At 39.7% G+C, this 12,634-nt stretch overlaps 1 protein-coding gene across 13 annotated transcripts in view; it reads right to left on the minus strand.

Annotated features, from left to right (window-relative positions):
* sema4d (sema domain, immunoglobulin domain (Ig), transmembrane domain (TM) and short cytoplasmic domain, (semaphorin) 4D) overlaps positions 1–12,634 on the minus strand; it is a 48,106-nt gene that overhangs the window by 12,938 nt on the left and 22,534 nt on the right. For 11 of the 13 annotated variants that reach the window (XM_083563669.1, XM_083563665.1, XM_083563673.1 and 8 more), the window contains one exon: positions 825–958. In XM_083563669.1, coding sequence (XP_083419795.1) covers positions 825–958 — 134 coding nt within the window. Of the gene's footprint in view, positions 1–824; positions 959–1,050; positions 1,176–4,926; positions 5,154–12,634 lie in introns of those variants that run through there. The other 2 variants (XM_083563670.1, XM_083563668.1) reach the window with 2 other exon arrangements.

The raw sequence follows: 12,634 nt of genomic DNA on the forward strand, positions 1-12,634 counted from the left end.
TACACACACACACTACTATTCAAGTCAGATGTCACAATGTCCCACATACAGAGAAGCTAGAGGTGGTCTTAACCAGAGATTAGAAGTAATGAAGTACAAGTACATTGTTACTCTACTCAAGTACTTTACTTCACTATTTCTTTTTTGGACAACTTTTTACTTCATCTACATAAGCTGGGAAGAGCATTATTTGTTTGATTTGTGCTCATTCAGCCACAATGGTGTTGCAAAATGTCAGGTACTGTGATGAGGTGAGGAGGCCTGGGGTGCTGTAGGTGTTCCAATTTATCTGAAAGGGTTAATGTCAGAGATTTATAGCTGGACACTTAATATATTCCACTCCAACCCCTGTAAAACAGGGGTTCATGTAGCTGGCTTTGTGCACATGGGCATTGTCATGCTGGAACAGGTTTGGGTATTAAAGTTCAAAGGAAGGGAAAAATGTAATAATACTACACTCAAAGACATCCTATCCAGCTTTGTGCTTCCAGCATTGTGGTAACGGTTTGGGGGATTTGAAAAATTCAGGTGTCCTAATACTTCTGGCCAAAAAGTATATGTGCCATTAGTTTTGGTGATTGTTTCAAAATCCTACACTACAAATTTCTGCAGTGTCAAATGAATTAATAAAAATAGGATGGTTTGAAGTTATTTATAAGAAAATATTCCCATAGTGTCAATTGCACTTCTAGATAAATTTATACATAAGGAGCTGTCAGTATTACTTCCATAAACACAAGGCTTTGAGTTTTATCCACACAGATAAACACAAAACCACAAAAATCCTGTTTCAACTGTATACATTTCAATAAAAGCGTTTGTACCTTCATTTCTCCAAGAAGTCCTGGGAACGTTGGATGGTCCATGAGCAGAAACTTCCAAAAGCAGTCCCAGGAAAACCCCCAGCACACCGAGAGCCATGTTGGACTCTGGAATCTTGGGTAGAGTGAGGTTACCTCTGTAACAGACAGATCGACATTTCTGATGAGCGAAAGAAGAAAAGACTACAGAGGAAGAAAATGCGCACGAGGGAGAGAAAAGAAGACCTACGCAACACAGTCAGAAGACAAAGAAAATCTTGACACGCTGCTCATTTGGTTATAAAAACCCCACAACTTCCTCTCTGACAGCTCAACCAATGTGAGCACGCAGACGTTCATTAAGGAGGGAAAAAAACTATTAAACATCTCGTCCTGATCATAAAGATAAAAGGTATTTAGCACTGTTTACTAAACAGGAAACGTTTTGCTTCACATATGCTACAAATGATTTTAATTGCATGGCTGATGATTGGATTTAATTTCAGATCTCACTTTGTGTAACACCTCTTTCTTCCTACAGGGGTCACCACACACATTGAGTGTGCATTTAGATAAAGAAACACATCAACACAAATCAACAAAGCAGTGATAAATACAAAATAATATGTTTCTTTTGAGAGGAAATAAGATCAATATGTATCGCATTGAAAGAATTCTTAGACTCTAGAGAAACATAATGCAGTCATTTGGTTAAAAAAAAAATATTTTATTCAAAATCACTGAATGAGCTATGCTTTTAGAGCACTCTGCCTTGTTTTGGAGCATACCCCACCGTTCTGGAGAAGACTATATCTCTGGACAGTATTCTATACTTCTGTAGGACACAACACAGTTCAATTCTGGAGTAAACTCTATATTCACTCTTTAATTATTCCATAAATGAGGAGCACACCCAAAGAGCATAAATCTAGATCATATTCCATAATTCAGGAGTACAGCTAAAGAGCATAAATGGAGAACATATTCCATAGTCCAAAAAAAATTTCGTGAAAAGACTCCATACTGTATTCTATATTTCTGAACACAGCATAGTTCAAAAATACATTATAATGTTTCCACAAAAGACGATACCACATACTTCTGGAGCATAAACTGAAAGCATACTCCAAAGTTCAAGAGTATCCAGCTCTAGATCATACGCTACAGTTACAAAGCATTTGTCCCTACTTTGACAGCACAGTTAAGGTTTCAGGAGGAAATTCTATACTCAAGTTATAGAACAAATTCCATAAATCAGGACCACATCCAAAAGAGCATTCCAGAACACACTCTATAGTTCTAAAAACAGGCCACGGTTTAAAACTATACTCCATAATTCTGCAATACTCAGTCTCCTAGACCATATGCAACATCTCCATACCGCACAAGAGCTCTCAAGACTATTGTCTGTCTCTGTGAAACACACTGTATTGTAGTTTTAAGTGTTTGTAAACTTGTTTTGCATCTCAGTTTCTGTTTGTTCAGTAGATTATTTTGATCTTGCTGATAATAGTTAATGAGTTATCAAGGGTTGGATGGAACTTATGTGACACATCTAACAGGCTTATAACTATACTAACCTTTTAATAAATAGAACAACTTAATTTTTGGGGGGGTGTGATGTTCAGCAGTGTTACGAGGTCACAGCCTTGTCTACTATCCTGTGAAGAGGATGAGTTCCTTTCCTGAGTGTGGTTCCTCTCAAAGCTTTTTCCTCATGTTGTTTCAGGGGGTTTGTTGGGAAAGATGTTTTGAAGTCTATTTTTATAAGTGCTATTGAGACTAAAATGTAAATAACTACAGGGTGGTGCAGTGGAGTAGCATAAAGTCAAAACCTAATGCAATGAAAACGAGTGAAAAACATTCAGCACCGCAGCTCCTAACCTGCGCTACCATCAACCTTCGTTAAAGAGCTCCGGTTTAGAAATGTGTAGCATACAGATTAACTTTCCTAATGAGAAGCGAGAAGACATGAAAGAGTTAGCGTAAACAAGGACAGGTGCTCAAGTCGTTAAAGAAATACTCAATCGTCTAGTCCCGTCAGCCTTCAGCTTCCTGTCACATTGAAGCCTAACACCAAGCAACAGTATGCCTCCAAGGGATAAGTAGCAGCAGCTGAGGTGCTGCTTGTTCCAAAACATTATCGTTTACACAACGAGCGGCTCGAATGGTCCGACCTCGGGCCGACACAAGGAGGGTTCAAACAGAAGTCAGGACACATGTGAGGCCAAAATTAGCATGGAGGATGATAAAGTGCTCCTACTGCATATTGTCAGGTTTGCTGGAGCCAGCTCTATCATCTACCCACCAACAAGGAAGCACGGCCTCACACACTTACTCACTCAGTCACACACACTGGTGCTCATGATATTTCTCACTCTCTTGTGTTTGTAATGTTTTAATGGTTTATAATTAAACTTTGTGTCATCCAAATGAGGATGGGTTCCCCTTTTGAGTCTGGTTCCTCACATGATTTCTACTTTATACAATCTAAAGGGAGTTTTTCCTTGCCACAGTCACGCCAGGCTTCCCACTGGGGATAAACCCACACAGTTCACTTATTTACATTTTTGTTCTATAATTCTTACATTTTGTAAAGCTGCTTTGAGACAATGGCAATTGTAAAAAGTGCTATATAAATAAACTTGAACATTTAAATTAACTTAATTAACTAACCAACCTCTCTCAACTTAGTAAATTCAATCAATTAAGCAAGTTAGTAAATTTAGTAATTTACTTAACTTTCCTTACTTCCTTTCGCATTTATTGAGTAAGTGGAAAGTTCTTAAAAGGACGTAGTTGATTAAAGCCATGCCAGATGATTCAGTCCAAGCCTTTCTATTAGCACCGATATTCATGTTTACGGAACCTGTACATGCCTGGTGCGAAAGTGTTCCAAGAGCCGTCTACTCTCGGCTGCTGACCAGATTGGTAATCCAGGTCCTGATATTTTTGACTCGAAAACACATTTATAATTTATTTACACTTACATACGGAGAGGACAAAGTTTTACATCCAGAATCCACTGCTCCGGCTCTACAAACTGCACTGCAAACAGGGATTAGGGAGATTCTAGATTAGACCTACAAACTTTTGGGTCAACGTCTAATCAGAGTTTGGCGTGGGTGAAAAACTTCAACGCTATTCCAACAGCTAGCGTTGACGTGTGTGCTAACGATTTTAATGTGGTTTGAAAATCGGATTGAATCCAAACCGATCCGAGTGATTTTTCGTCCTGATCTGGTCCTGAGAGTATGAGGTTACGGCGAGTTCTTCAGAGGCATCCGAGGTCTAATAGAGCTCAGATAAGTGCTGTGAGAGCAGGGCTGTGGTTAATACAGGGTGTGCTCACATACACAAGCCTGCCATTCTACATGCTCACGACTGAAAGATGACACCTGAGATTAAAACTCTCAATGACCACAGGGAACAGTTTCAATTCATCCACTGTAACCGGTTGCTCAGCGGTTTTATGAAAAGAAAAGGTGGAGACGTTTCTTCCGTACACAATATCAAATCACGACAGACGAGTCGGATACACTGGGTTAAAACCTAAAAAGAATTCTTAATGGGCTACAAACAAATCGACTCGGTTTGAAATTCAAGACAATATTAAACGCTAAAGATTTTAATGAGAAGATACCTTGATTTTTTCACGATATATATCGTATCATATAATCAAAGCATTATGAAAATAAGTGGTGAAATTATCCACAGGAAAGCATGAGAGACAAAAAAACGGGCACGAGATGAGTCACGTTGTGTTTACCTGTACTTTATGCTCGGTGTATGTCCCCCCCCTCGCCACTGCTACAGCACTGCATGATTGCGCAGGGTTTAAAAAAATAAATAAATAAATCCGGTCCGGGCACGTAAACTAGGGTTATTACTCCGACAGGCGAATTTGCCCCGTATTTCAACCTGACTTTTAAATGACATCCTCATTAAAATAAAAAAAGAGCAGACATGTCCTTCAGTGGGAAGAGTTTTGGCAGCCAGTCCCAAAAAAAAAAAAAAAAAAAAAAAAACAACAACCACACATCAAAGAAAAACACCAGTAAAAAAAAAAATTATAATAAAAACACGGCTAATCCATTACTTGTAATGCGACCGCAAGATGAAGTACCTCACTTTGCCTTTCCCTGAAGTGACTCGGGTGCATCCGTTCGCTTTATCCGTGAGTGCCATATCTCCATGATGGTCTCTTTCAACTCACTTCTACGTGTAATAGAGGGGGAATACAAGCACAAGTCTCACCAAAGAGTTTATCAGCAGTTACAGACAGCCCTGTACAGAGTCAGTGTTCTACTCAATAGAGGGTAACGTGAGAACTCCAGACTTAAAAGGTGGAAGAAAGAGAAAAAAAAAAAGGTTTGTTCTTAACCCAAGAGCAAAATAAAAAAACGTAATACGAGAACCCGAAGCTCAGGTCTTATCTAAAGGGACATCACAATGCCTTCAGAGCTTTTTAAAGCAAAAGTAAAACAAAAAAAAAAGACGACAATAAATATATTGAAGTTGAAAGGAGGAAAATGTTTTTTAAAACACAGCAGAGTGTGTGTTCACTTTAGTCTGAGCGTAAATTCGATTGCGTGTCAGAAAGGAAGCGACGGAATTAAGATCAAGTCGAGCAGGTTTTTGGGGCTTTTACAGTTCATTGAAAGGATTTTTGCAGGTTTGGAGAGATGAGTGGCGGCCGTGTTTGCGTAGGAACACCAAAAGATATCGATTTCCTGCTCATTTCTGAGCGATAAGCGCTGCACGGAAACTTCGAAACCCTTTTCACACCGATTGCGTGAAGTGAAGAAATACAATCTCTGTCCAGTTCGGGTTTCAAGATGCTGAACTTGTGAACAAAAGCCTTAAAAGTTCACGGCGTAGTTCTGTGTACGGAACAAAAGCATAAAGCTCTGGGCACACAAACAGCCTTCATGCATCAAAGACAAGACAAAGAAAAGGACAAACATCTGCTAAATAGATGCTTGTGTGGAATTCGGCCCAAAGAAACAAGAGCACGTTGGCGTGGACACCTCTTTACCGTAGCAAGAAAATTCATCAGCTCATCATTCCAGCATGGTTAGTACTACAGGTAAGTCTTACTGACCAGCTGAATCAGATCACCTGGAGCTAAGTGGCACTTCAAAGCACATCACAAAAGCTTCTTCAGTCGTATCCTTTATCATTTCCAACTCAGATTTACTTCTGGGGAAAGTCCAGAATTCTCCAAGCAAAAGCTTAAAACTTTTGGAGTAACCAAAAAATGCCTTGAGGGGGGAAAGAATTTTTCTGAAGCTACCAACACTTTTTTTACTCCTTTGTCTTCCTCAGAGACAGTGCCAATGAGGGTCCTGAGTAAGGATTACTCAGGATTGAATATTTTAACATTTAGTTTGAAGTCTGAAAAAAAGGAAATTAACTAAAATACTAAATAAATAAAAGTTGAGGACTTTTTCATCAGTAAAGGACTTTTTGATCAGCCCTTTCTGGATCGGCCTTTATAGAGACCACCGATCGAACTTCGCAACACGATTATCGGCAGATTTATATCGGTGATCAGCACCCTTACTAAAAAAATCTAATGTGTGTGAGAGAGAGAGAGAGAGAGAGAGAGAGAGAGAGAGAGAGAGAGAGAGAGAGAGAGAGAGAGAGAGACATCATTCTTCCTACCCAGAGCGATAGACAGTTTGGCTTTCCAGACACAAATAGTCATGGCATAATCTGGACTTCAATAACTGGTGGGTCTGTTGGGATTAAAAGGCTTGCCAGTGTTTTCATTACAATTATGATTCTCAAGTACCAATGCAACTCAGTGAAAGCAGTAAATCTTATCTTTCAGGGGGAAAAAAAAAAACACTACAGATGACTATCACACTGAAATCAAACACTATATCAAATGTAGAAAAAAAAACTGCATCGTCTTTACCACTTTCTTAACCAACACTGTTCTCTCCACCTCCAGAGAAAAAAATGGGTCACAGCCGGTGGCATTAAGCCCACTGGGCAGCCATGTGACTATCTAAAACATTCAGTTCCTGCCAAAGTCTCTTTCGCACAATATCCATCAGTGTGTGCCTCCACCCCGCCCCGGCAGCCGCTCACATGGCACATTGATCGGGAATCAATATGGTGCCACTCAGCCTTGACCCAGAATGCCTTTCTGGCAGAATGTGCTTTCTCACTGAAATCTCCCACAATCCTACACTCTCTCTTTCAAGAGCTGGTCTCTGGGCATGTGTTCACTACAGAGAACTTAGCCAAAGCAGAAGTTTGCTATAGTTCGATTCATCCATCCCAAATGAAACCCTACATATTCATAATTGTGAAAAGATAGAAGGAGGGAAAGTGTTGAGACTCAAAAGGGGAACCCATCCAGGGAAAGAGAATATAAATCATTCCTCTTCTGCAACTGTATAATCAAGAGTCAGGAAGTTGAGTGAGAGTGTGCTGTAAAGACCTGCAGTATCTACATCAGGATCACTGAAGAGTTCTATTAAGTTTTATCCAGGTGATGTCATCCACTGTATCCAACAAACTTCTCACTTCATTATTCTGAAGAGCAGTGATGCCTTCTCTCCCTCATCAAAACAACAAAAAAAGGTCAAAGAGGCAGGTCAGAAAAGGTTACCACAACTAATGTAACTGATCTGTGAGCATTAACCTGGAGGAGTTGATTATATATACAGCTGAAAAAGCCTAAGGGTATAAACAGCTTTCATTGCCCTCATCAGAAATTGGAGATCATCTTCTCCGCATGGTTCAACACCTCGGGCCAATTCCATTGCAATCGGTTAAAAAAAATAAATAAATGGATTGTATTTCAGTACTGGACTATCTAAGACTATTTTTTATGTTTCACACTACTGGTGGAAACAGCATTTAAAAAGAAATCTATTAGATATTTTACTACCAGTTTCAAGAAAAGAAAAGAAAAAACAAGGTATATACAAATGAGTGCAGGAAGGCGAACAAGAACATCCAAGAAAGTATAGAGCAAAAAAAAAAAAAAAAAAAAAAAAAAAGCATGTGTCTGATCTGAAAGCATTTCCATGTCAACAAGCACAGACAAAAGCCTGTAGCCCCACCTACTTGCTTTCTATTGGTGCACAACATCAAATGTTTACAAACAATTAGGTCAAACATTCACACACTGAACTGCTATGAAACCAAGTGACTGCCTCCTTTAGGTTTCTGGGATCTTTTGACTGCTGGTTTAATAAAAACAAAACAAAAACTAAACAATGGAGTGCGATTTTCCAAATTATTCGTAAATTCTACAATTACTCTGGAAGTTTACTTTAGTAAGAGTGCTACACAATGGACTCCATTCCCATGTTTTATTTACCAGCACATAATGCATTGATTTTACAGGGGGAGTATAAGAGCACTTGGCAACACTGACACAAAATAGATACTTTCATATATAATTACAGTACATTGAGGGGGTGCTGAGCTAGCGCAGGCCTGGACTGACCACACTAAAGACATATGCAGGGTCAACTACAGTAAAAAAAAAAAAAAAAAAAAAACTATTTAAAGTCAAAAATGCTGCATTCCCTATAAAACTCGCACCAGCTCAGGGAAAGGAAGAGAAAGAAATGAAGGCAGGGTGACGGAGGTTGTTTAGAGAAAAACTTTTTTCCCCATAAGCAACTGTTTGCCTTCTAATCCTGGCATGTGTAAGAGTGGTGTTATGAAATGACAATTTTTTTGTTTTACTACACATGTAGAAATGTCTGGGCACAAAACAAACCAACATGTGAGATTACGCTATAATCAGATTTGAGTCTCAAATTGCAAAAACTGACAAAACTTGTCCCCTAAACAGAGGAGGGGGAGGTCTATCATGTAGCTGTCAAGATCACATCAGGCATGAATATAATATATATATAAAAGAAAGTTTAATTTTATACAATAAATAAAAAAAACTTATACTCAAGCATAATAAAATAATTTTTTGTAATTAGTAAACAAACAAACAAAAAAAAAAATATCTTGATATAATCTAAATGCCTGCCTTCCAGCCTAAGGGTGTCAAAACTTTTGCAATCGACTGCTATTGTAATTCCACGTTCTGAATCAGTGTTTGCACAGTGTTTACCTCCATCGTTGTAAAATGTAATTACTAGGCTTTTCAGCTCTAAAGCCTGAATAGAAAAAGCACTAATTTTAACATCTGCTCACGCACTGAAAAAAGCGTAAAAGCGCTTGTATGCGCCAAACTTGACCAAGATGATTAAAGCGCTCATGCAGTCTGCTCTCAAAAGCAGCAGTAATGTAACAGGAAGCCATATTTAGCGTGATTATATCCTTGACAGAGGGCTGGTACAGTGGTCGGGTCTGTTACTGTCATTCACACGACATTCCGATTCTCATCGCCACCTGCAGCGGGCACTTTTAGACGGACTGGGTGGACATTCCCTGTGCCACCTATACCATTCCCGACAGAGCACATGTACAGGAGAACATCACGTCGCATAATTTAGAACGTCGAGAAAAGAATCTACACTATGGGAAACCTGAAACCCTGGGGGAGGGAAAGACAATCGCAGGATATGCTAAGCAGTGCAGAGGAGCGCCAGCTAGCAAATGGCATTTCGAGCTGTGTAGATCTACTTACAGTTTGGGGAACAGGTGGAGGAAGAAGAGACGCTTTGCGGCTCAACCGTGCCACCAAGTTCACAAGGCTTTGATTATGACATGGCATAACCAAGGCCTTGAGGTTCTCCAAACTACATCTGCAGTACATCCAAAACATGGACAAAATAAAAGCACAGACACCTCAAAGCTCAGCCATGCCACCAGGAGTGAACAGTGATTTGCAGCCTTTTAAAATCCTCCCTTAGACAAACAAAACAACTAAAAAAGACTGAGCAACAATGTGAAAAGCCTTCATCATGAGCTTTTATAAAAGTCTGAGACAAGTTTTCTAAACTGAAGTAAATCCAGTGTTACAGTGTTTTGTCAAAAACTTCCAGAACATATTTCAGAACATTAATAGATAACAGTGTGTTTTTGTGTATAAGTTTTAAATAAATAAATAAATAAAAATACTTGTATGCCATCACATCTTACCTCCTTCTTCATACCCCATCCTATTACCCAACAGCCCCAGCTTGGATTCCTTAACCACAGGAAAATTACTAGCTTGAGGTGATGCCAGTAAAAACACCGCAACTTCCTCAAAACACTCCCTCCCTCTCACACACACATACACAAAGCATAGTTAAAAAAGAGCCTATGCAATGAAAAACAGAAACACATGCATTGTATGAAAATGGACCAAAAGTGGACATGCGTACTACAGAGCTTAAAGTTTTCAAATTGGCACCAAAGACAAAATTATTGGCAAAAACTCAATATAAAACTATGATTAACTACTGAAATTAAATACAATGAGCAATGATAATTATTCGATATAATTAAAACAATTTGTACAGAAGTTTAAATAAGAATTAGCTGTACTTGAAGTATTGAACAACTTGAAGAACAGTGAAGGAAAGGACAAAAGCTTAGAAGGAGTCTCCAGTGTCCACGATCTGTACCAGTCGGGTGAAGGTAACGCTGTGAAATGTTTTATGGTAAAAGTTTTTTTTGTTTCCTTGGCACCACGTAGATAAGGGTACATCATTTGATATGTGTAACAGGATTTTATTTAAAAGGTGTTCAGTGGGGCTGAGTTCGTCCAGTGAAGAAAAAATTTAATGCTACAACATGCAAGGAAACAGTTTCACATATGGAAGTGATAGTCAGAGGGTGCACAAACATTTGTAAAGCATTAAAAAGGTTAATCAATAATCTTGGTCTAGAGACTGAAGCTGAAGGGCTGATGAAGCGAGACGGCACGTAGTCTAAAATGTCTGCTATATCGCCGTGGCAACAAGTGAAAAATGGCAGAAAACTGAAGTTGACATTTTTGGAGATTTTACGATGAGCTCGTAATGGAAATACCCCAGTGCTAGTAAAGATCAAAAAGCTAAATTTCCAATATGATCTATGATGTCCTACCACAGGTATCCTGTGTGTGTGTGTGTGTGTGTGTGTGTGTGTGTGTGTGTGTGTGTGTGTGTGTGTGTGTGTGTGTGTGTGTAAACGCACTCTGAAGACAGATCAGGTTCTAACCTCAGAAGAACTGGATTACATCAAGAGTGGCAGTAACCATCATCCTTTTTCTGTGTGTGTGTGTGTGTGTGTGTGTGTGTGTGTGTGTGTGTGTGTGTGTACACGACCTGAGGAGCTCAGTTTCCAGTTTCTGACTCTCTGTAAACGAAAAAATGGACCCCAGCAAGCACTGGCATTTAAGAGCGAATGTGTTTCCTTCCTGGCAGTAATACCGGTTCTATACGATGCCTGGATCTCTGAGAGCATGCTGAAGAGAAGCATATTGTGTTGCAGCGATGTAGAACCCATTATTAATACATCACAGTGCTAATTTGAGACTTTCTAAAGCAGAGCTCTCAGATCTACAACCACAACATTTTTGTGTTTTAAACCTGAACTGTATGTCCAAAAGTATTGGGACACCTGACTTTTTCCACCCACATCTGGCTCTTCCCAAAACTGTTACCACAAAGTTGGAGGCACACACTTGTACATTTTAAGATGCTGCAGTATTAAATTCTAAGAAACCCAAACGTGTCCCAGCAGAGAAATTCCCTCTGCTCAATGAACAAAACGGTTTACATGGGTTCAACCCTATTGAACATGAATTGGAACCCTGACTTTACAAACACCATTGTATCTGAATAAAAATTATTCTCCACAAAATCCAGTGAAACATCTTCCCAGAAAAGTGGAGCTTATTATAATAGCAAATGGAGACTAAATGTGGAATAGGATGGTTAAAAACAAAACAAAACACATAGTATACCAATCTTACGGTCAGGTGTCCACAAACTTTTTTCCATTTGTTAATTATGATTATTATATTATATTATTATTATGTCCCCTGGTGGTCTAGTGGTTAAGATGCAGCGCTCCCACCGCTGCGACCCGGGTTCGATTCCCGGTCAGGGAACCATCCCCAGCCACTCTTAGTGCCGGTCCCAAGCCCGGATAAATTGGGGAGGGTTGCGTTAGGAAGGGCATCCAGCGTAAAACATGTGCCAAATCAAACGTGCGGAGGATCCGCTGTGGCGACCCCTAACGGGAGAAGCCGAAAAGAAAGTTTTATATTATATTATTATTATGCGTTTGTGTGCAGCACTGACGTCACTAGGAGAAAAATTCAGAAAAAAGTCCCAGAATACATTAGTCTAAGTCCCAGAATGCAATACAACGAGTAAAAATGGAGATTCGGCTCAGCTAGTCTGTGATCTACAGGATGATGTGTTATATTAGCATGAATTGTATAGCTTTAAAAGTGGACTTGAGCCGAGTGGTCAGATGACTAAAGAGCCGCCACATCACTCTGTTTAAGTAGTCAACTTCGTATATAGATATTTTTGCATCTAATCGGTTCCGCTCTCTTAATTGTGTGCTCTTTAGTCTGTAAAAGTCTTCTCTCTGCAGGCTCGCTTATACACATGTCGTAAACGCAGCGGTTTTTCCTGCGATAGATCAGCTCGTTTCCTGCTCTACATGACTGCAAAGAGGCCGTGAAGTCTCCCACCTGCAGGCTATTCGACATCATGGTGATTTCACACACTGATTTAGGGTCAGAGCGCACAAAAAAAAACCAGCGGAGCACTACTTAGACAACTCCGTGTTCTCTGGCACTACCAGCGATTCTGCTGGGCCTGAATACTGGGGCACACACACACACACAAAAAAAACCCTCATTCACTGGGTATGTGGTACACTGGGCCTCTGATTGTTCATGCCCATGGTGCGAGTGT

Source organism: Silurus aristotelis (assembly GCF_946808225.1).
Source record: "Silurus aristotelis genome assembly, chromosome: 16".
Lineage (NCBI taxonomy): Eukaryota > Metazoa > Chordata > Actinopteri > Siluriformes > Siluridae > Silurus > Silurus aristotelis.